The sequence below is a fragment of the Cebidichthys violaceus genome, unplaced genomic scaffold (genome assembly GCF_023349555.1).
Source record: "Cebidichthys violaceus isolate CVI_PGR_0920_01 unplaced genomic scaffold, fCebVio1.0.p SCAF_34, whole genome shotgun sequence".
NCBI lineage: Eukaryota > Metazoa > Chordata > Actinopteri > Perciformes > Stichaeidae > Cebidichthys > Cebidichthys violaceus.
This window is the reverse complement of record NW_027176528.1, coordinates 759,109-783,070: the sequence shown is the minus strand read 5'-3', so window position 1 is coordinate 783,070 and position 23,962 is coordinate 759,109. Positions and strand designations below refer to the sequence as shown.

At 42.3% G+C, this 23,962-nt stretch overlaps 2 protein-coding genes across 4 annotated transcripts in view; both read right to left on the bottom strand.

Moving 5' to 3' along the window:
* Positions 1–2,454: 2,454 nt before the first annotated feature.
* tfcp2l1 (transcription factor CP2-like 1) lies at positions 2,455–16,585 on the bottom strand. 3 transcript variants are annotated; one of them, XM_068725198.1, is made up of 15 exons: positions 16,480–16,585; positions 15,822–15,970; positions 13,859–13,932; positions 11,832–11,937; positions 10,615–10,721; positions 10,372–10,524; positions 9,660–9,770; positions 8,260–8,363; positions 7,875–7,926; positions 7,673–7,766; positions 7,467–7,557; positions 6,158–6,240; positions 5,807–5,949; positions 3,121–3,172; positions 2,455–2,994 (listed from the first exon to the last, which is right to left on the bottom strand). In XM_068725198.1, the coding sequence occupies exons 1-15, from the start codon at positions 16,536–16,538 to the stop codon at positions 2,957–2,959; spliced, it is 1,416 nt and encodes a 471-aa protein (XP_068581299.1). In that variant the 5' UTR covers positions 16,539–16,585; the 3' UTR covers positions 2,455–2,956. The 3 variants fall into 3 exon arrangements, 2 of the variants coding, with proteins under 2 accessions (XP_068581299.1, XP_068581301.1); XR_011104590.1 differs by having other exon boundaries at positions 2,958–2,994; positions 6,154–6,240; XM_068725200.1 differs by lacking the exons at positions 2,455–2,994; positions 3,121–3,172 and having other exon boundaries at positions 5,730–5,949; positions 6,154–6,240.
* A 783-nt stretch (positions 16,586–17,368) lies between these two features.
* Positions 17,369–23,962, bottom strand: part of clasp1a (cytoplasmic linker associated protein 1a) — a 69,736-nt gene continuing 63,142 nt past the window's right edge. Inside the window, exons 40-44 of the mRNA XM_068725170.1 lie at positions 23,232–23,425; positions 22,885–23,013; positions 21,822–22,028; positions 21,213–21,329; positions 17,369–19,866 (exon numbers count right to left, since the gene is read on the bottom strand). Of these exons, the coding sequence (XP_068581271.1) occupies positions 19,780–19,866; positions 21,213–21,329; positions 21,822–22,028; positions 22,885–23,013; positions 23,232–23,425 (734 nt within the window). The 3' untranslated portion in view covers positions 17,369–19,779. The remainder of the gene's footprint in view (positions 19,867–21,212; positions 21,330–21,821; positions 22,029–22,884; positions 23,014–23,231; positions 23,426–23,962) is intronic.

Here is a 23,962-nt window from a genome sequence, read left to right as displayed (position 1 = left end):
TTCTCAGCCTCCCTGGGGGGGCAGCGTGTGCTCGGACGGTTTGACACTGGCCTTGCAGGGGGTGTGGAAGAGCCTGACCCTGTACGGTCCCGCGGGGGTTGTGTGGTGCGTCCCCCATCGCACTTCCAAGACTATGTTCTGTTTTGACTGTTGGTGGGTTGTTCGCCTCGCTATTTCGGGTGCCATTAATAGTTTGGTTTACTCCTTAGCTAGCTATGGTCATTTGTTGTTTTCTCTCTTTGATTTGGGATTTTGTGTAATTTTATATGTGTTTGCAGGTTACGAAATGGGGACGTTTTTAATTGAGAGGAGGACGTATGTAACAGACTGTCTCATGTTTATCGTTCTGTATTGGAGATGATATGTCCCTTCAGGGTTGCCGTAGAGGAACAACAACTCCCGCGTGTGAAACAAAAATAAAAGAGAGAAGCCGTGGACTGAACGAGTCTGGTCTCCCAACTCCGCTTATTACTGACTTATAAGTCCCCCTCATACACAAACCCAGGATGCTCGGTTACACATGTTTGATTCATAATTTAGTAGACAGTACTTTTTTGATCTATCGGAAACTATGCATTTATGTTCTCCAGCGTAACTGTAGATTTTAAGTCTTGAATAAATTCACCATTTTATTATTAATAGAGTATTCACACTTTTATAGAGGAATCTAGATGTTGGTCAGCTTGATTTGAGATATTTCAGTAGTCAGTTTTGAGTAAGGGATCCGCTTCATGAACGGGTCCAAATCGGATCCGGGCCAAATGAGTTGTTTTATGAACGGGTCCATATCAGATAAGGGCAGACAAGCTGTCAGGACGACATTGTTTTATTAACTGTGAACCACTTCGGGTCGGATTGGGTTGCGAGTTCAAAGAAAGTTCTTTTTGAACTCTGCCCAAGCTCCAGTCAACGCTTTGCAGCACATAAGGGGGCACAAAAGGACGTAAATAACGTAGAGTTGTTTGAAACTACTTAATGAGGCTGTTGAGAACATCCCTCGCTTTGTGTCTCATTACATAGACGAATTTCCGCCTGTGACTTTCACTCTCGACGTTTCTTGCCTGCTTGGGAAAATTGAGCGTCTAAGCACAGACATATCCTCCATGAAACAGGCTATGTACGTGCAGACTGCACGTCTGCGAGGATCTCTGTACGATAACAGCGGATATAAATCAGCGCATGTGCAAGATTGAGCAGCCTGGTTTGGGCGGTCTTTATACAAATTTTACAGTATTCCACTTTCATATGTGCCAGTAGGAACCTGTGCATATTTTAGTGCCAACTTGTTATGGAATGACATGGAGTGAGTTCTGTATTATCTGTCATTTATATTTAAAGTAACTGAGTGTGTTACATATTATTCATGTTGATACAGTGGTATGAATTAGAGCATCCTTACTGCATATGTCCTTTGAGATCAGTCATGTGACACACTGCCTCAGCCACTTCAACAGGATGCATCTTCATGTCTATGTCTTGAAGGCTTGTATCACAGCATGATCAGGCAATGATATTAGGATTGGAATAAAAGATGTTTTATATCTCCAGCAGCGAGGTGCAGCTCTTGGATCAGCAAAACAGCGATTTGAATAAGAAATATGAATATAAAATGAACTCTGAACTTTGTCTTAAATGTTTGATGTTTGTCCTGGGTAAAAAAAAAAAAAAACTTCAGCTGTGCAAAGAAGTATTCAGCTCATCCAAAGCATTCATATATCTCAATAATCTAGACACAATGTTAATGAAACACACTGGATTCAGTAGAGGTCAATGTAACAATACATTTTCAGGGCGTCAGGAGTAATACAGTAAGTAAGTTTTGATGTAATATAATAGAATTCTTAATTTCTATACAGTATTGCTATGTTTATTCATGAGTGCGGTCACAGGTGACTCAGTGGGCAAAGCCCGGACCCATAATGCCCGTCTATGCTGCCATGTTGTGTGATTCAGATGAGCTGGTAGACTGAGATCTAACTAAAGGTCATGAGTATTGCCACACCTCAAACACTCCCCGTTCCGTCATGTCTATAATGAACATGTCTCTTCTTGTTTTTCCAACCAGCAATGGTCTTTCATGAGTGGCTTCCATGATTGTCAAAGCAACATCTGTATTTACCGTCTGTTACAGTCACTTATCGTGTTTCTAGCTAGCTTAGCAACATTTATTGCTGATAGCCCGCACTCTCGGACCGCCATGTGTGTTCATAGCAGACACCCAGATGACTTTCCTGAAACACAAATCACAAGTTTGTGGAATAAAACTTGTCAATTTGTTCATAAATGTATTCATCGAGATATTATGGTTAGTTGTGGTGTCTTTCTAGCCAAATGACAACCGTGGTGCTAGCGCAACCGCTAGGTGGCTCACGCTAACGAGCTCTGGCCGTGCACAGCTCGTGATTGGCTCGAGCGGTGTATGGGCACTTTTACCAAATTTCAAATGACACCCTGTCAAGACAATAGGTTATTTATTATATGCAACAGAAATAGCCAACATTTCATTTTTAGAAGAAGCATGAAAATAGTGAAGGGACGTTGCATTACATTAAAACAACATAATACAGTTTTGTTCATTTGTTTTTTCTATTTGTTGGCATGATGGTGTGTGACATTTACTCTGCTTTTTAATCATGAAAGTCATTTACTTGCATTTATAGGTGTTTAAAGTAAAAAATAAATGCACATGAGAAGAAATAATTCAGCAGTGTTTCCCTCTAATTATAAGACATAGGCATGAATCAGTAACTTAACAACAATACAAATTAAACAGAAACAAATTTAAGAAAACTCAACAAAAGCACAAAATCAACAGCAAACGGAAAGCTTACTAGCATTTTCAAGTACTATAAATCTTAGTAAATGTTACATATTGTAGCCTAAAAGGACGTATATACAAGCTGTGCAATTCTACTGATTCTCGGTGGAAACGTTGAATCTCCTGAGTACCTATTGGTCATTTCAGCACAACGTGGTAGCCATCAGTGTTTTCATCTGGATAACAGAAAACAATCCAGTAAAATACCATTCAAAACTAACAATAATCAAGCTACACAGGAGGAACACTGAATGTTTAACAGTGAGTAGTGAATTCAGGGGTTGACTATAGAAAACAGTTACCTCTTATAATGCTGAGGATGAAGCTTGTTTCCTCCCTGAAGATCTGCACCATCTGAAACGAACGGATCGACCGACGTCAACACAGATCATTTAAGTGCTGCATATCATAAAACTACTATACGAACACGCTTTTATGACTTCTTTTGAAATACAATACTGACTTTTTTCAGCATGATGTGCTATGACTTTTTTCAACATATTTTACTATGACTTTTTTTTTAAATACTATACTTTGATTTTTTTCAACATACTAAACTATGACTTCTTCCCAATATACTATAAAATGACTTCTTTTAGAATCTTTTTTTTTACCTTTCTGACATGCTACACTATGACTTTTTAAAAGTTTTTTTCTACATACTATTCCACTTTTTTTTCGAAATAATATACTTTGACTTTTTTCACTTTTTCAGACATAACGTACTATGACTTTTTTATGACTTTTATGGACATACTTTAATTGGAATTTTGTATGACTTTTTTTTACTTACAATACCATTGTCATTAGTTTTTCAACATACTATACTATGACTTTTTCATTACATATTTAGACATACTATACATTGACTATTTTAGACATTTCTTTTAAAACTTTTTTTTACTTACTATACTATGACGCTTTTATGACTTTTTTCAAGATATTATACTATGGACATTTTTATGACTTGAATAGAAATACTATACTTTTTATTTTTTTTCACTTATTTTGACATTTGCTATGACCTTTTTGACATTTTCTGACATGCCAAAAATGTGACTTTTTTGGACATAATACAGTAACACGGTTTTATGACTTTTTCCTACTACACCAGGGGTCACTAATAGGTGGACCCCCAACGTTGTATCCAGACCTTTGACCTACAGCCAGTAGATAACTGAGGATTTTTAAAGTTTGACGGACGGATTCTATTTTATACGGCGCAGCTTTTCTAGCCTTTACGGTTCTTGTTCATCGGTCCAGGAAACACACCGACCAATTACTTGCGTTGTAAATCATCTCACGTGGCGCTGCTCAGCCAATCAAATATGTGTATTCTGATCAGCGCCATGACTCGTATGAGATATACACATACAGGGAAGAGACGGGGAGACAGACCGAATAGTTGGAGAAGTACGTGGCGTGCTCCAAAGAGAGAAATGTGGTCAGCGAGACCAGAGCCTTTAACCAAGAATGAACAGACTCTTATAGGTTCATTCTTCCCACGGGCAGATTAAAACCAGTGTGTCTCATGTGTTCAGAAACCGTGACGATTATTAAAAGCTGTAATGTGAAGCGTCACTACGAGACAAAGATCACATCTTTTGAGCAAACGCACCCACTCACATCTAAAATGAAGTCACAGAAAAATAAATGATCTAAGAGCCCAATATGATCAGAATCCTAACACGTTAATTCACTTCTAAACATTGATGTTAACAGAGAGGATAGAGCTGAAACTAGTGGTTTAATATCCACAGATAAAGTCCCTGAACACAAATTTCTCTTTTCAGAAGATGACAATATGAATATCGTAGCTATTTTGACTCTTCACACCTGAATGAACTAAATTTAAAGCTGCAGGGCAATTTAGTGAAATCATTTTTTTCTAAAATTAAGTACTTTATTTTAAGATGCACATTTTTCAAAAGCTTTCTGTTGTATGTCTTTATTTTTTAGTCCAGTCCTTATTTTACTTGAAATGAGAGAAGAACATTTATTTATTATTCCCGTATTATTAGAGTATGCATCATTTATAATATTCATCCAGTTCAATATGAAATCTGACAATAAATATTGTTGAGATATTATTCAATTAAACTTTCTTTATTTGATTTGACAGACAGTTACATACATAGGTTGATAAAAAAAATGCTAGGCTACTTCAATATATATGGGACTAAATCATAACGGCAGTTAGACATTAAGATGTACCGGAGCTTTGTATGAGGACATTTTCTCTAACTGGACCTTTTAATGGAATATCGCGGCTCTATGCCAACATGTTTGTTCAGCTCTGGCTGCTTGTGGTTATTCCTACAAGTTTACAATGCTGGTGGAGAATGAAGCAAGTTGAAGAAAGCTCAATAATCTGCTGCTTTTCAGTCCGACTGCACGCCAGTAGTCTCATATGAGTAATGAGACCGAGTGAGAGAGAAGTTACTTGCATCTAATTTGTGGATTTGTGGACTGTGGTCTTAAAGACTCGAATTTGGCATTTTGGCCGTCGCCATCTTGTTTCTTTGCAATCAAAAGTGTCAAAAGATTGTGGAGCTGGATAAAACATTTTTGTAGACCAAAATGTTACTATTAACTTTCATGAAAAAACACACTATGAAAGTGTTAAGGTTCTAAGACGAAAACACAGACAACTCCCAGACCGGACAACGGCATAGTAGTGACCTGTCAATCACAAGGTAGCCCCGCCCTAAAGCATACCCTGCTTATGGTCTATTTGACTTTAAAAGGACCATAGGTTACTAAATGAACATCATGCTGTATTGAAGAAGACTTGAAACTCGAGATTCACTTTTCAGAACTGGAGGTGATCTGATCTGAACTATAAGGCAAAGCCATAAGTACAGGACGGCCATCAGCCCTTGTGTCAAGAGTAAATCCAGCTTAGCCACGCTAAGAGCTAACAGCACTCGTTGGTAAATGGTTCAAGGTATGAAGAGTTGGTGGTTGATAGAGGAGACGTAAGGATACCTCGTCAGAGACTACGACGTGGATCCCGCTGGGTTTTTGTCTGTAGATGTGTGTAATTTGCTGCGGAGTGATGCTGTACAGCATAGCGATCTTTTCCGAGAGGTCCAACAGTGTCAGCTCCTCCAGGTACAGAGCGTGGTAGACTGCAGGGAAGACAAACGAAGACAGGAGGGAACACAATAACAATTCCATGACTACGTTAGATCCCATTATTCATTTTTTTTAAAAAGTGAATTTGATCTATGTTTTCCCAGTCCCAAAAAATGCCTTGTGTGATGAAATGTGATGACACCCTTTCAGGAGCAAGTCAAATAAATTAGAGTATACAAATCATAAAGTATGTACACCTACTGTCTCCACCACCTGGCTTGATGGCAGGTTGATGTCTGGTGTGCTGCTGACACACATAGATGGTAAGACGGGGCTGTATACACCTGGTGAATGTGAGCAGAGACTGTACTATTAATACTAGGTAGAGCATGCTGCAGTAGAAACATGACTGAAGATACTTCTTCGCTTGCCCTCTTGTCTAGGACTTCAAAGCAGGTAGTGGAAAGGTTCTGATCTCTTACACAAATCTCTATTCATTTTTTAAATATACATATGTATATATACTTGTTTTTGTCTTAGACTGAAATTTCTACCGTATTTTTTAGGAAAGTACAATACTACTAACATACAGTACTATTCCTACTAAGTATGATGTAAAATTGAGTATGTGGTGTGATAGCGTGTAGATTTCTGTGCTCCTGAGAAATGCCTGCATGTATACTGGAAAAAATTTGTGAGTGTGAGACATGAGCTCACAATCGCAGCAAAATATATTGCGGATCTTCCGACCGTCCAATGGTAGACTGCGAGGCAGACGGTTAAAAAAAAACTAACCTGTTGTAATAATACATAGCGAGCAACATTAAGGTACGGTAAAGAGGAAACGCACGGTAGCTCACATCGATACGTAGCGTAGAAAACATATTAATACTGCAATAATACCACGGCATTCAAGACCTGTAACATCGTGGTCGATACAGTCATGCGATGCAGATAAGACGAAGTACTTGTGTGAACAGTCTGAGTCTGATGGAAATGGCATACGCATACTAACCGGTAACTGTTCATTTAGGATGTAGTCTGCAGTACGTACAGAGTATGTAGTGCAACAACATTTTTATCAACTCAGATCATTTCTCCATTTGATTTTTGTCGCTGGACAGTCAGAGGACGATGTTCAGAGACGTTTTACTGAAAATGAACCTGAAACTCTACAAAGTGAAGGAAAGAAAATAGGAAGTTTGACATGTCCCTGTCTCCCCCAGTGAACATGACACCCTTCCACAGACGCAAATTTGTGTGGAGCTTTCAAACTTCGTTAAGTGATGACATGTCTGGCCCGTTCTGACAGTGCTGACCATGGAGAGACTGGAGAGTCCAAATCGAAGAAGGTATCGCATTAGCTGAGTCACACATTCCAATTTCATGTAACTCTGTGTTGCCTATGAAGCAATGATAATAGAACTTTCCCCATTTCCATTTTTCCATAAACATGACTCGAGTCGACCAACAATAACCACGGCACAAAAAGCGGTCTCTACGTCACCCAGCTCCACCTACACCATTTTTTACCCGACCGAGCACTTAGAGGTGCATCTTAATGTCTCACCTTCCTTTCATAGTGTTAAAGAGGCGAATACCGTCTGCTGGACCGCAGATCTGGATCAGATCCTCCCTGCTCATCCTCAACAGATCGGCACCTGCAATGACAGCAGAACATCTATCCTCCCTGCTCAAAGGAAATAGTCAGTGAGTTCCTCAACTCCTTTCCCTATTTAGAGTTAAACACTCAGCTGCCCCCCCCCCCATCGTTACCTGAGAAGCTGTAGAAGAGCCTTGAGAACGGTGAGAACCTGTAGCGGTGCAGCCACTGCTGAGTGTCCTGCGGCGAGGACGATGGTAGAAGGTGCTACATGTCAAAAAAGAGGAGGAGCCCTTGAAATGGGTATAGCAGCACAGCATCCACCGTCTCCAAAATAATGTCCGAAAAGGAATCAGACGCTTCTGCATTACTTACGTCAGAGCAGCCGGGCAGGAGCAGCTCCCCTTGCTGGTTTGGAGAACAGTTGCTACAGAAACGTCCACAGGAAGAGGAGAGAACCGATTCGAAACACATCATTTACTGATAAAAACTGTTTCTAACTACACACACACTCATACAAAAGATACCGTGTACAGGTTGTGGAAGTTCATTCTTCTAAACAGTGTTGAGTAATCCTGGTAAGCACCCATAGAGGGAGCTGGTGTAAGCCGCGGTCAACCCCAGGCCTAGAAAGACAATCGAGACTTTTCTACAACTTCTTGTCCACCTTGACATTAATCTACAGAGCCCTGCCAGACACAGTTGATTAGGTGGGTGCTTAGTAAAACGGTGATGTGCGGCAGCGCGAATGCTGACTCACCCATCTGTGAAACTACAGGAAGTTGGGGAGCTGTGGTAAACCGGTGATGGAGTGCTGCTGCTGCTGTGGCTGGTGAGATTTAGGGCATCGGGCCAAGGAGAACACTTGAGAGAGAGAAACAGAGAAAGAGGAGGGAAGGTGTTTTCTGACTATCCAACCTGACAAAGTAATTACATCTGAGCACAAAGACTACAGGCGGAAACATTTCCATATCTAAATATTAAGAATATCATATTAAAGCCGTGTGTAATGTTAAAGGTATTCATTATAATAACAAACCTACAAAGAAGTATCCCTGAACTCAGCCCACTTCAGGTTTCTGAACAACCCGTCTCATTCCCATCTCGTCAAGATAAAATGATAATAATAACATTTTTTAAATTTTTATTTTTAGTCCAGGGGGAACACAGTCAAGCTTGTTTGCACTTCATGTCAATCTTTTCAGCAGCATAGTGCAGTTCAGATGTACATTTACTCCAGAACTGTAAAGTTTCGCAGTATTTTTGCTTTAGTTCAGTGGTTCTATTTTACACTAAGTATCATTTTACTTTACAATAATTCAAAGGGAAATATTGTACTTTTTACTCGTATACATTTATCTGACAACTATAGTTACTGATCGATAGTTACAGATTCATATTTTACATGAAAAACACATAGAACATGATCTATTGATATTGATTAGACCAACCAACGGACAACAAAGCAGTAAGCTGCAGTTAGTATTGAATTGCTGCTAATGCATCAATAATTATAAGACAATAATATATACCATTCTGAAAGAGGTTATTCTATAAAATATGTACTTTTTAAGTTCATAAATTCATTTTGCTGATAATACCTCTGTCAATTCTAGAAGGACTTTTATTTTAATGCAATATTGTGACATTGTGGTCTTGTTATCTTTTACTTCAGTAAAGGATCTCAATTCCTCCAGCACTGGTTTTCAGTGATCTCTTTGTAAGCTCATACAGATGAATGCTTCCTAGTTTTAGCTCTGATCGGGTTTGTTTTTCATCCGGATGAATGACAAACCAGATTAACACCTTAACAGAAACTGCTGAGTCACTTGTCATTCAAAGACACTGAAGTGATGCACCCAATCATTGACAGAACCAAGCGCCAAAGCAAACACACTTTATAAAGGAACAACTCGAAGCAACATATTAACACACAGTGATGTAGTACTGGTTTAAAATGTACTGTGGAAGCAAAATGAGAGGTGGATTGTATTGTGACTGACAGGTGAGGCACAAAGAAATGAAATGTCTGATAAAATTAGATAACACCAGAATTTACCGCTGTGGGACCAATAAAGTTGCAGCATTACAATGCTATTGATAAAATGAAAGCAAACAAAGGATCCTCTCACATCTGCTCTGTAATGTGGCGACTCTCACCTCTTTTAGCACGGTGTTCTCATGGGACAGTTGATACTTCTCTCTGTCTTGAGGGACCTTTTTATCTATCTTCTCCCTGTCTGTCTTCAGTTTGCGATCAGCTCCTTTAGGCTCCAAAAAAAAAAAGATGTACATTAGGAGTCAAATTTAGAAAGCTGTCATAGAAGACGACGTATGGCCCAATGATGATCGGCCGTGCCGACCCGAATACTTGCAGACTTCGCAGGATGTAAGGCAGCGAACGGCATACCAAACTATCCTACACCTGCTATGGTGAGTGCCGTAGGAGCGGCAGAGCCCCCTTGGTAGAGGGTTCTGCCTGTGCTCATTGAGCTAGGGCTACAGTATATGTATGTGTTCTAACTCACAAAGGCTCTGCCCTCTACTGGACAGGATGGGTACAGTGGGCGGAGCCAGGTGAATGCACGCCCTGCTGCGACATATTGTCCACCCGACCACACTGATCCCGACCGGCTAGAGGTTCATCATTGGGCAACTTGCCCCCCCCGCTGAAGAGAAAAAGGATAGTCAGGCAGCGGTGTGTGCTGCATTATAGGCCGTGGGGTCAGCACCGTTCGGGTTGCACGTCCTGTTTGGCGTGCTCATGATGGGGGAGAGTAATACCCTTAGAGTCCAGTAGAAGGCTCCGACCATGTGAGTTAGAACTTGGTGCAATACAAATATGAAGATAATCGTCAGGCAAGTTTTATACCTTGAAGACTTTGACCTGGCAGCCAGAAGAATGGACATGCTCCATGTATTCCCCGTGTTCATTGGTGGTGAAAGTGTCCAGCTGGATACGAAAGGGCACTCCTTTCTCCCCACCGTGCTTCCTGGGGGTGAACTCAGTGCTGATGCAGTTGACCTGAGGAAACATGACAGCAGACGGACTGTAGGTTTGCCACATATGTATTAACGGCCCCCCTCTAGACGTTTGACCAGAACCCATCTGTACCTGGATGAAAACAGAAGAGTTCTTGACAGGATCCCAGAGGAACTCAATGGTGTTGAGATGCAGAGGGTGTGAACGGGGCTCCAGTATCCCCACTGACAATGGGATATCTGCATGTAAGGCAATAATGAGTTCAGTTCACATTTGCTAAAAAGCCGCTCAGAATATGTTTAGTCAATCAGCTTCTTGCTATGAGCGATGGGGTCCTGAACAGACAATTTGGATCAGACCAAAAGGATTTTCTTAGCCAGGTCTAACCAGCAACGATGGTCTATTGGTCGGTCCACTGCTTTGGTCCACTGAAATATCTCAACAACTATTGGATGACTTCCTTCCGAATGCTAAAGCTAGCAGTTAGCACAAAGCACTGCTGTGCCTATAGGTACAGCTAGTACAGCTAGCATGGCGGTAGAATCCTCGTCTTGTTTAGTGACAAACTTGTAAATAATACCCAAGGATGTTTTTTCAAAGCTTTCACTATGATTGTTACTTATTTGGATTTGGACAAAGTTGGACACTGGTGTCTGAGTCCAATCAGATTTTAGTATCAACTAATTGTAGCATGTCTAATCATACTTTAGTTTCATCAACTAATGGTAAGATGTCTGGATCTTACTGAGTTCAGAGTTTTGATGTTGCTAGCAAACTTAAGATTGCCTATGGAACTGCAAGACAAGTAGAGCGCCGTGAGCTAGCATCTGCTAGCGTCAACGTTCACTGTATGAAGGTTATGTTCTGAGCTGTGGTCAGAGATGCTGCGGTCGTTGTCAGATCGGTCTTTCGGTCAGTTGGTGGACACGGCGGTTACGTTCGGTGTTCTTATGCGGCTTTTTGTGACCCCCCCCCTTCGAGGCAGGAGATCTTTGTGGCGCTTCGGTGTTTGAGCTGGGGCTGGTTTCCCCCTTTGCTTTGGAAATGACCGATGTTTCCCAAGCCATCGGTGCCATCTTCCTTGTTTCGTCCAGTGAGCGGTTACCTTGATGCGTCATGAGATCAAGCTGGAAGCTGGACTCTCCAGTTATTTGTTCGGTTTGACTTTGCTGCTCAGCGCTAACTTTGTTGTTTCTGATGCTTTTTTAAAGTTAACTGGAAGGACTTGTAGAAGCACAACTTGGTGTAAAAACTGAAGGATGGGCAGAGTACGCAGATAAATGCCTTGCTCAACGGATCTGTTAATCTTTGTTGAGTTATCAGCTCATGTGTTGGTACAGTAAACTCACCTATATCCAGGATTCGGTCTCCGGGTCGGTTCCACCTCCATCCCTCCAGCTGCTGATGCTCCATATACTGCAGTCGACGGTCATGAAACACCACGCGCACAATGCTCTGTGAACAGGCAGGATCAGTTTAGGCCAGCGCACAGCTACTACTCGCACATGGCCGAACAGCCGCACTGTTGGGCAAAGTGCAAAAAAAGACTCCCCTCATTTATTCACCAAAACATATTGAGGACATTTCTTTGAGCAAGGTGGAGACTCCATCTCCATTCCATATGCTCTTCATACTTAAAAGTGCATCTGCATATATCCATTAGGAAAATGAGACACTGCCAATGAGCTACATGTGAGATGTAGCACTAACATTGACTTTCCAACATTAAATCACGGGACCTCATTCCGCACTAGTGAGCGTAATTAAAAACTCCTGTTAAAAAAAAAATCATGATACATTTTTCAACAAACTTTCTCCGATAAGACTTAAGTTTTTTCCCTTTGAGTTGACAAAACGTAAACTACTTTCAAGTCTTGTGGGAACCCTGAACATGAAGACGGTCCACGACTTCGTTCTGTCAACCGTATGTACTGCAGAGCAAGTAGCTGTTCTTATGAGCTTCTCAACCAACTTTTGCGTTGGCTTGTAACCTATCTTGAGGGATTTTATTAAAGGGACACTCCATCGGTTTTACACATGAAGTTCGGTTCGATCATCTCGAGCAGGACTTTCTTGAAGGAGCGGTGTGTAACATTTAGGGGATGTGGGGTAGTGGGCCTTTACTGTAGGAGGCAGTGAGGATCATGATCCGGTGGCATTATGGGAAATGTAGGATCCCGTATTTGTGACCAATTCTAGGGACTAGGGATTTTATGAAAGTGCACTCCTAAAACACTGGAGAGCCTCTTTAGCAGCAGCCCTCTAAAATCCTGCCAAGTGTGACGGCCATCCTTCTTCAGCAGGGCCTGCTGTGTGTGTCTGTCTGTCTGTCTGTCTGTCTGTCTGGCCCTGCAGGTCCCTGTTATGGTCTCTCTACTTCCTCCATTCCTATGGCACCATGTTTGTTTGTTTGGTTGGATTCGGCCGTGTTTCTAGTTTGGGTTTTACTCCATGGTGACACCGATTACCACACCTCATAACCTCAGCATGCATTTGAAGTCATTGTATGTTTCGTTACTAAACTTGCACACCTTTACGTTTGAACCCTCCCGTCCTTCGTCATGACTTATGAGTCGGGTCATGACACAGGACATGAAATAAATCAACAAATTAAGTTAACAACCTGTAAAAACATGTACCATTGGGATATTTATGGAGGGAGGCTCATGCGTGACCGAGCACCAGAACTCAAAAAGGGCCAGGACCCAACCCGTCATGTGTTTGCATAGAAGCCACCTGTCTCATTCTTGTGTTTCTAGGATGCTGCTGCTTTTTTTTTTAACAGTTTCAGTCTCAAGCAATGGCAGAAGGCCTGACGACAGAGACACGTCAAGTGGATGCACTCACACAGAAGTGAAATAAAAAAGGACCTCTCCTCACTCTTGAGTGTGTTGACAAAAGTCTTTGCGATGAATGGATTCACTTTTGACCATCTGAAATGTGACAGTGTGTGTGTGAAAATGAATGTGGCGTTACTGAAATGATGAGCTGCCAGTGGGGTTTTATTCAGAAAGCCATGGCGCCCGGAATACACCGCTTTTGTTTTTTTAAATTTCCATGAAAGAAACATGATATTTCACGAAATCATGTACAAGATGCCCGTGTCTTTATGAAGAAAATCCCAGTGAAGCAGAGAACGAATCATAGAGAGTGTGCGTGCTAATAAAACGTGTGTTTGTAAGGGGTTTGTGTGAGATCTAGGAGAGAGGAAAGGTAAGTTTGGGTGATAGTACCAAGCTCTCCAAGGTCGACACCCCACCCCTGAAGTGGAAGGGAGGGTCGAGGGACCTGTGACAAACCAGGAAAACGGATACATGAAAACAGATAGAGGAAGAAAGAGGAAGTCAAAAAAACAAACACAATGCCTTACACCTACCTTCACATATTTGCTGCTTATATCTGTATACTCCACTAGTTTTCTGTTAAGCATACGGATTTCGTAGGACTGACCTACATTTTAAAACATTAAAAAAAAAAACCTGATTAAAATTGAAAAATGGGAAAATCAGTCAATCAGAAAAGAGGGGCAGTGGAGACAGAAACCGTTGAAGGCAGATATCAAGGCCAGCCACTAGAAACGCTTACATATCTCCATCCTGATCAAATATGAAGTTTAGAATTACAAGAACATATCGTTAAATTAGCCACAGAGGGACACTATGAGACTAGCTATCAATGCTTTTTCAGCATAGTGATACATCTAAGCTACAGACCCTGATGGCAATTAACTTCTAATCAATGCATGTCATCTGAAACTGGCAGCTTGTTACAGCAAGCTCACTTTTCATTGGGCTTTTTTTTTCCTCCAACCAAATTACTGTTACAGCAGATGAGCAGGGCCAACTTGCAGGAACATGTAAGTGACATGAAGCACAAATAACAAATGCCAGTGTTCAACCAGAGACGGAAACAATCAGAAGGTTCCAGAATGATGTGAAGAAGAAGAAAGGGAGAAGTGCAAGTTAGAAAGGAGAAAAGACAATAAGAGAGAAAGAAAGGTTCAGATGAGAGTTAAAACACAGGTAGGAGCTCATGTTGCACACATCAATCAATACTAATATCAATAGGTTCTGATTATATGACTTTTAAATCATACTCCCTTGATTTCAGTCAAGTTATGTTTTTTTAATGTCTGTGATTATGTTTACAGTATACAGCCTAGTCTATATGTGTGTATATTAATAACTGTTTACTAAAGACAGAAACTATGGAAGCAAAATAAGGTCATGACTGAACACTTACAGTTGAAATTGAAATACTTCTGAATTTATAGCATTGAGAAATTTGACTTACAAATCCATACGTCCGCATTTATGCGATTTGAAATTGATATATTTCGGATTTCAAAAACTTAATTTAGGTTTTAAGGGTTCACAAATTCAAATTAGTCAAATTTAAAAAAATAAAAATAAAACAAATAAAAAATAAGGAAACGGTTGCTGTAAATTGGCTGAGTTGATGACAGACACCACTGCTGCCGCCACTGCTGCCGAGGATGACTAGGATCAGTCTACGCCCTCTAGTCACATGATCACACGAGGGATCAGAAGCCTCGGACACTGGAACTCTCTGAACGAGTGAAGCCGGAAAGAGTTGTTGAAATTACACCATTTGGAACATTTCCACAAACCAAATAAATTCAGATGGATGGACTTTAAAGTCAAATAATTCAATGCTACAGATTTCAATATTAAGTATTTAGTAGTTTTTAGAATTTAAATATGCAACAATTGGTTGATTAAGCGAAAAGAAAAGTAAATCTACATTTAAAAGAAAGTAAATCTGAAACTATTTTGAGAATTGATCAAAATTATAATAATTTTGTATGAAGTTTACAAGCAAAAATGTCAAATATTCTATGACAGTAAATAAAATATATATTAAAGTTTAGAACGTTGGTTAGTCAAAACATATATTAATAAACATGTTCTTTATATATCATTGACTAAATGAATAATCAAGAAAATAATCGGTGAATTATTCTAATGGAAATTATATTTGCAGCCATAATTAAAATTCACAACTGGGTGTAAAATTATGTGACAAAGAATTATATATATATATATATATATATATATATATATATATATATATATATATATATATATATATAATTCTGTGTTGTAGTTGCAGGGTCCCAAACTCAGGGTGTAAAATATATGAATTCAAGTAAACTCGGTCTAATTAACCAAGATTCAGCCTGACCCTGATTGATAATGGGTTTGAAATCCTGCATCAGCATTAATCTAGAGCCCTGCTGCGGCTGGGTTGACATGTGACAAATGAGCTCCGGTCCATTCAGTCACCGTGGACGTTCAGCCAGCAGGACAGATAGCTACCTTGATTGAGGTACGTGAGACTCTCCTCCTGCTGCTTCACAGCCGGCGAGGTGGCTGCACACAGGATGTACTGGAACGGGGTCCTCTTGGCCCCGTGTTCAGCCATGAGCCTGGCTTCTTCGTTCCTCAAGAAAGGTGCCAAGGCCTCTCTGGAAGAGAGCAGGAGGAATGAGGAGGAGGCGATAGAGGTGACTGTCCTGTCTCTCTTTTATCTTATCATTTAATCGTAGGAACAAAGGTGCACAAGGTTGATGTTACAAAATACAGCGTTACTTATCCAGCTCAATTCACTGAAAGTGTGCTATTGAAAAAGAGAAAAAAGTAGTCCTTACGATCCACATTTGTTGTCTAAATGTGGATTTTGAAAGCAATGCTCCTTTAAATCAACCATTGAAATGCATTTGAAAGTTGTAATTACACATGGCAGTAAAATGTGAATAGTAAAAATACTCAAATGAGGCAGAAGTACTGCAAATGTGCACATTTTCAAAAATGAACTGTAAGCCACGTGAGCACTTCTACTTCTCTCCATATATTCTTGTGCAAGTAAACGTCGCTGCTTTGACAGACTCTTTGAGTTAACCTGCTGTACACAGAACCCCCCCCCCCAGTTGCACGAGTGTGAAATCCACAAGTTGAAGCATGGCTCGTGCTTTACCTAATGTAACTAGCAGAGTGCTGGTGGTAGGACTCAGGCTGGGAATGGCAGAACAGCATATTTTCCAGTGCGATGTCTTCTTGTATCCCAGGACCACGGGAGGACGAGGGGGGGGTGGGGGGCGGGGAGGACGTGGAGACGGACGGTGCGCTAGCTGTGGCCTGCTGGTCTCCTCAGATCTCAGCTCAGAGAGGTTATTGCAGGCAAACCTCGTCGTCTGCCTCTTATATTGGCCCGGTGATGTCATCAGGACTCCCACTTTTTTTTTCTTTTTTTCTTTTAAAAGCATACCTCGGGTGACCTTTGAGAGGCGGAGAGCTCAGGCACACCTCCCACTACCAATGCTTAGCCGGGTTGATGCATTAATAGCAGCGTTCACTCTGACTACTACCAACAGTGTGGCCCTAAAACTCGCCTTTAAACTCACTTGTGGTTATGATATTTGGAGGTGCATTTTGAAAAACAATGGAAAAGAAACACCCTGCAGCTTTTGGGGAACAAAGAAGGGCATGGGCCTTGAAATGAATGGTAAGTAAAGGTAACTATCTCCTGCGAGTACAGGTCTGAGAACAGCCGTGGAAGAGCGCTGTGATCTAAAAAGTGTGTGACTGACTAACGGTAGTGTTACTGACTGACTGCTGAGTGAAACACCGTTTGATCCCATCAGCTGCTTTCAGGTCTCTTCTGAGCTCCTTGGACGTCCCAGAGATTCGGAGCGGGTCATGTGACGGTCTGCTCGGGTTAATGTTTGAATGCAGAGCAGCGAGGCGCACCTCGGCGTTGGGACACGTGTGCTCGTGAGCGGATGGACGACTGGCCCACAGCTTCCACTGACGTTACTAATCAAACGGGTTTCAAATCTGGGATCAATAACCAAAAGACATGCAGATCAGTTCTTAGTCTGTTTATTTCTAGAGCAAACAATTTCTTTACATTGTTGCAAACCTATCACAGGTGGAAGTCAACAGCAACAACAACAAAAAAACCCCTTCTGTACAGTTTATCATGAGGACCAAATAAAATAAAATAAAATATATAAATACAGGTATGAATATTACATGACCGCTTGAGACAAAAGAAAGACAGGGTACTGTAGGACATGCATAGTGTTTGCGAGGAGAACCATGAGGTCCGTTTGATAGCGCGTGCCGATCGGTGAACTTTATTATCACGAGGCTGATTGATGCTCCGGGACTGTTGAGGGGATTCAGCGGAGAGACCGGTAAGGTAAGAGTGCAGACAGGCATATTACAGGGCTGTGTGTTGCCGAAAAAAAAAAAAAAAAAAACATTTTTCAGTACCAATGCTTAAAAATCATAACGCGTAATAAGTCTGTACATTCATTTACTTAAATAACCACAATTGGCCCACTCTCAGTGGATTCCCTGAATGAAAACACCACTCAACTAAACTCGACTGTCCCCAAGTGACATCAGGAATACTTGTATTTCCTTAATATTATCTCAATATTTAAAAAGGCATAACGAGTCTGGTCCCTTCCTGTACAATGATGAACCAAATCATATCCAGTAATAACAACTCTGATCAGATGGGGGAAGCTTTCCCCAGTCAGGGATCCACGGACTCTAACTAGCATCAACTTAAGAGAGATCTCGTCGTGAGCTCCAGCCAATGGGACCGCCTCCTCTACTGAACCATCAAATCAGAGACGAGTACTCTGATGACGTCACAAGTGCACTTTAACAGCCTGGGCCCTTCAAAACAGCGGGTTGGCATGTGCTGCAGGGTTACATGCAAGCTATTTTTGCTACCGTGCAAAAAAAGTGAGATAGTCAACCCGTTCACTTCTCTCTCTCTCTCTCTCTCTCTTTCTCTTTTTTTGTTTTTTTACTGACATTATTTAAAAGTTTGCGAAGCGGTGGTCAAAACGTGTATGTACAAAACAGCTCATCTCTGACGGGTTACGTGACGGGGACCCGGAGGAGACCCTTAATACTGCGTTTGCATCGTCACAGGTCAAGAGCACCGCCGGGGTCCGTTCTCCCGCATGTTGACTTCGTTCGGAGAGTTAGTTTCTCTCCGAGGTCCCAGTCAACTAGAATGATGCGTTGAAGCGAATGAGGCCCGGTAATGTCTCCGGTCGCTCGTCTCTCTCTCTCTCTCTCTCTCTCTCTCTCTCTCTCTCTCTCCCGACTCCCGAGCTGGGAAAAACATCTGCCGCTATTTACAAAGGACTTCCTCTTCAAACAGAGCCACTCCACCGAGCAGCAGCCACAGAGGTTCACAGGAGAGTGGCCCCACAGACCACGTGTTGGACCGCAAGCCGTTCTCTAACTTAATGCAGAATGTTCTGTGAGAAAACACAGGCAACAACAAACGTCTTGCCGATTGTGTTTTTTCAGGGCAAAGGAATCGGCATCGTTCATCTTCTGAACCTCAAAATAAAGTTCTGCATTAAATTTGAAGGATTGTCAATTCTGTAGCGGAAAGGTTTTGGCAACTTGTCGAGTGTAACAAGGTTATTTGTTAAAGGGGGGGATTCAATTGTTGAGCCACTTTTAATTACAAATTAGCATTAAAACAAAACTACAATCAATGGACAGGCCACGATCATGAATCAATAAACTTAAAATATGAACTAAAATGATTTCTTTCTGGGACATTGCTCCCATTCACATTTCTTTCTTCTTTTTTTTCTTACAATATTTGGTTTTCATGCTCCCCAAACCAGAAATGATCCCACAGCATATGGGCTTATCACCATCACTGGGCCAGCCAAATGACATTTCATCCCAAACTGTAGTCGATCCGACCGAAACGTCTCCACTCTGATCACGAATATTTCTCGGCGTCACGTCTGAACTCAATCTACCAAATGCGGGGGGGGGGGGGGGGCTCAAGGTCAAACGGGCTTCCACACACACACACACACACACACACACACACACACACACACACACACACACACACACACACACACACACACACACACACACACACACACACACACACACACACACACAGAGGGCGGAGCGGAGGTTGTGGCAACCGTGGAGGAAGAGAAAGTGCTTTTCCTACATCCAAAAACTCCAAATGTGTTGATTCCCTCCCCACCAGTCCAAACCCAAACCACTGTTACATTCAAAAAGTTCCTAGAGCAAAGGGGGGGGGGAGAACTACATGACAAATAGGTTGCTGACAGGATCTCCTCTAAACGGGAGAGAAGCGCAGTGGAGCTCGAGCGAGGAGGAGGAGGAGGAGGAGGAGCAGCTTGGAGACGGTCTGAAAGATCTTCCCGCGTCGTCCATCCACAGGGTCCCCGAATGAAACCTCCCTCCATTAACTGTGAGAGGAGACGTCCGAGGAGCTGCTGCTGTTGCTGTTGGTCGTCTGGGCTCTCTTGATGTACAGGTTCAGTAGCTTCATCTGCGAAGCGGCAAAGACAGAACACTTAGTTAGTCTTCTCCTCGGCCCGGAGTCGTCGTTTCTGTCGAGGAGAACGCCGGCTGACTCCCCGTTCGGGTCTTAAAAGGGGAACTAAGTGACAAACGGCGACAGCGACTTTTGAAATTGTTCCAGTATTGTGCAAATAAAACAGGAAACACATGCTGCTTTGGTTTAAATGGAGACTTGTGATGGGGGTTTGAAAGTAGACATGCTGCTTTTTGTCTCAAGACTGTTTGGGAACTAGTGACATCCATTAAATACTGGCATGTTATTTCTACACAATTTAAATGATTTACATCCATTGTCTTATCTCACCTTGTTATCCGATCTGTTCAAAGACAAAGGTTCAATCAAAGAAATGGTGGATAGTTAACTGCTACAAAAATGGATACGCATTAATGGATTGCCAAACCCCCCCCCCCCCCCGAAGGCTTCTCTGTCGTCAGACCGATGGGTTCTGAGATGGTGAATGGACTTGTACAGAAATGATGTCGGTTGCGTGTTTATTTGCATATAGAGCGGGGAAGTGAGATCCAATCACAGGTGGTGACTGGAGACACACGTTGAGACGCCAGGTGTGAACGGACGTACTCAGAGCGGGTGTGAAACCTTTCCATTGGCTAGAAAACACAGGACCATTGTCTTATGAAAGGACAGACGATATCATTGTGATATCAGACATCTTCTGCCAAAACGAAGAGGACATAATCTCTTTATTACACTACGTGCTTTTCAAACTCAGACTTTATCCTTCATCAGTCAATCAAAACAAATGCGTCATGTGACATTGGCACCGTTGTTTTGGTACATTTGTGAGGACTTGGCCTGACCTGTGTTCAGTTGGATAGTCTTGAACAAGTACATTCCACTCAATATGTATTTGCCTTTACATCCTACCTGGACCTAAAAGACTCCACTGCAAAGTACAAGGTGACGGTGCTTACTCAGTCGATACTGGATGTATCAGGCTCCTTTCAGATAACCAGCGGTCCAACAGGATCCCTCCATTCAGGTGAACCTGACCCTCATTATCATGACCCTCAGGCCTTAACCCTTACATAACCCAAGGACACATGCTGTAGTGAAAGTAGAGCAAACACATATACATATGTATGTATGTATGTATATATATACACACAGTATATAAGAGCTCGCTTTATAATTGGAGAGCCGGTTGAAACCTGCTGAGAAATACTAATATGGGAAGATGATAAGGCTCTGCGTCTGTTGAAGAGGTTTTGGTAAAAAAAAAAAAAAAGTGTGTGTGTGTGTGTGTGTGTGTGTGTGTGAGATTGTGGACATGCAAAGAAATCCACAGTCATTACCTTGCTGCCCGTGAGCAGTGCCAGGTGGGGCTTGAGATCCTCTCCAATCACAGAGTAGATAGCCACCAAACAGAACACGCTGGCCTTGCGAACGCTGCTCTCTGTGTTGTCATAGCCCTGCAGAGAAACCAGACAGCATCAGGCACCACACACACACACACACACACACACACACACACACACACACACACACACACACACACACACACACACACACACACACACACAGACACACAGACACACACACACACGTGTGCACACACATACACCCACGAGGGCTCAGCCAGGAACGTGGGAGGAGTCGCAGAAGAGTGCAGAGTACACGCAAACATTTCCAGGGACAAATAAGGCAAATAATTCCCAGTGTCCAAATATGAACATTGTCCAAATAAGCCCTTTTGGAGCTGGCGAGGATGTTTGTGCTCGGCCTGTCCACAAAGAACTCTTGTGTTATTTAACCCGTATGAATTACACGTTATTTGTCTAGCAAATAACGATGATATAATTTCAGTTTCCTTAACAGTGCGTTTGCTTGTTTGCGAGTGTCCAGTCTGAAGAGACAAGCAGGTATTTTCTGTGAAAACTCTGTGTAATGTTTCAGCCCCACACCTGCAGGAGTCCTGGGATGATGTCAGGCAGCAGCTGCACTAAGGAGTCCTTGGCGATGCGTTCGATGACTTTGGTTTGCATCTTGATGGCAGCCAGGTTGATGGGGTAGTCGGCTGTCTGCACAATAGGACACAGCACCTTGATGCACTGCTCTGGGTGGATGGAGCCGGCCAGGGTGGAGGCCGCCTCCTCAGCCGCACGCACCACCTAGAGAACACATGAACGCGTGCGTGTTAAGATCAATGAAGCAAAAGTTGATCAACTTGAATAAGTGCACCAACTGGTGCCTTAAAGGAGGGATGAACTAGAGGGCATCTTCCATCACAGATGTTTCCTTGTTCAAGGCTTTTACAGGACTTCAATATCTAAAGCAAACTCTCTGCTGGAAAATACAACAGCGCATTAGGAGCATTGAAGGTCAAAACAATTATAATATATTAAGACTAAAGTCGTAATTTTAGAGGTTTTTTTCTCTCAAATTTATAATCTCCAAAATTATGAGGGCTTTCTGAGATCATCCTAATAATTGCTTTTTCTTTTTACCTACAATGGCCCTTTAAAAATCGTCTGCACCCGTAATTATAGACAATAATACACACATATTCATCAGACCCGCAGAAAACCCAAAAGCTTGCTCTGGAAACCCTCAAGCAAAGAACCATCTTGTATCATTATACATTTTGATGGATTAGTTTTCATTTCTTGTCTGACTTTGAGCAGTGATTCTTCATCCCAAACAATCCATCTTTCAGGCTTCAAGTAATGAGCTTGTTTGTGTTCAGTAAGCCAGAGCGCGGACCAATCGGCTTCCTGTGAGGAGCTACTGGCAGCTAAGGGCGTGGCTTAGGTAGGTGTGTGTGTGTGTGTGTGTGACGACACGGAGCGGCATCAGAACTGGGGAGTATTTCTTCGTTAAAAAAGATGATCCAGTCTCCAAACTCCATCTACTGTAGGTAACACACCGACTATGGAGAAGCACTGCGAATGAGTCCCCCCCTCCCCCCAAGTGAAATTGCATTGCATTTTGAAAGTACTGCAATGTGGTGTATTTTCCCATTTGTACCTCCTTGTGAGAGTCTTTGTGAGCCTCCAGGGTCTTCATGATGGTGAGCTCAGCGTAGTTTTTGAAGCGGGCCGGCTGGTTCCTCAGAATCTCTTTCAGCAGACGCAGGGCCAGGGCTCGGATGGTGTGCTGGGGGGGGGGGGGGGGAGACGACGACACAGTGACGTCAGTTCAAAGCAGAAATACCCTCGTTACACATCCACACATACACTCAAATTCTTGGGATTATCAGAGTGGGATTCCCACCTGTGCCTGTTGAGCTCAGAGGGAATCAATATCCTCCACACACACACACACACACACACACACACACACACACACACACACACACACACACACACACGTACATCTTTATCACCCAGCGTCTCCAGCAGGAGGAGGAGGATGGTTTTGAAGTGTTCGTCCCACACAGCCAGGCTGTCCTCCCGTGTGATCTTCAGCAGCTCCACCAGGGCGCCTTTACGCTCCTCGGACCGCTCGTTGTGATTGGACAGTTCCTTAAGCAGGTCGGCTACCAGGTCCGAGTGGTCGTGACTGATTGCTAGCCAGGACAGGATGAGAGTGATAAGTTACATAGCAAATTGTACATGGAAAATACAGCTACTCGCATCTTATCTTAAGAGTCATCCATCAGTCATTTGATCACGCATCAGTCTTTAACCCTGTCAAGTTTGACTGGTTTCAATGCAAATAAATGAACTCGTAAAGTAATCCCTCATCATTTCAAAATGGATTTAAAAAAAACCCGAATATATTTTAAAAAACATGTTCTGACTTTGCACCTTTGGTCGTGCAACCTAATTCTAATATGTGACGTTCCTTATGTTAGTTTGACCGTGGTCGTCCATGTCGGGTTGGACAAAATGCAGCGACGTGTCATACGTGTTAGCGTGACGAAGCCGTTAATCATGTATCGTTACTAGATACTCAACTGTTGAATGTTATTCACTGTTGGCGTACTCTGGAACTCTAACGACGAACAAACCACCCAAACATTCAGTTCATCACAGAGAAATGCCACGGCCGTTACTAAAAGCCTCAAGATCGGCACACTGGCAGCAGGAACAGGTTTTACTCA

Bases quoted from the DNA above. Each gene is read 5' to 3' on its own strand.
- tfcp2l1 (XM_068725198.1), bottom strand. From the start codon at position 16,538: ATGCTGTTCTGCCATTCCCAGCCTGAGTCCTACCACCAGCACTCTGCT. The intron at 13,933-15,821 runs GTAGCTATCTGT...TTTAAAATGTAG, and splicing joins TCTCACGTACCTCAATCAAG to GTCAGTCCTACGAAATCCGT. The intron at 10,722-11,831 runs GTGAGTTTACTG...CCTTACATGCAG, and splicing joins AGACCGAATCCTGGATATAG to ATATCCCATTGTCAGTGGGG.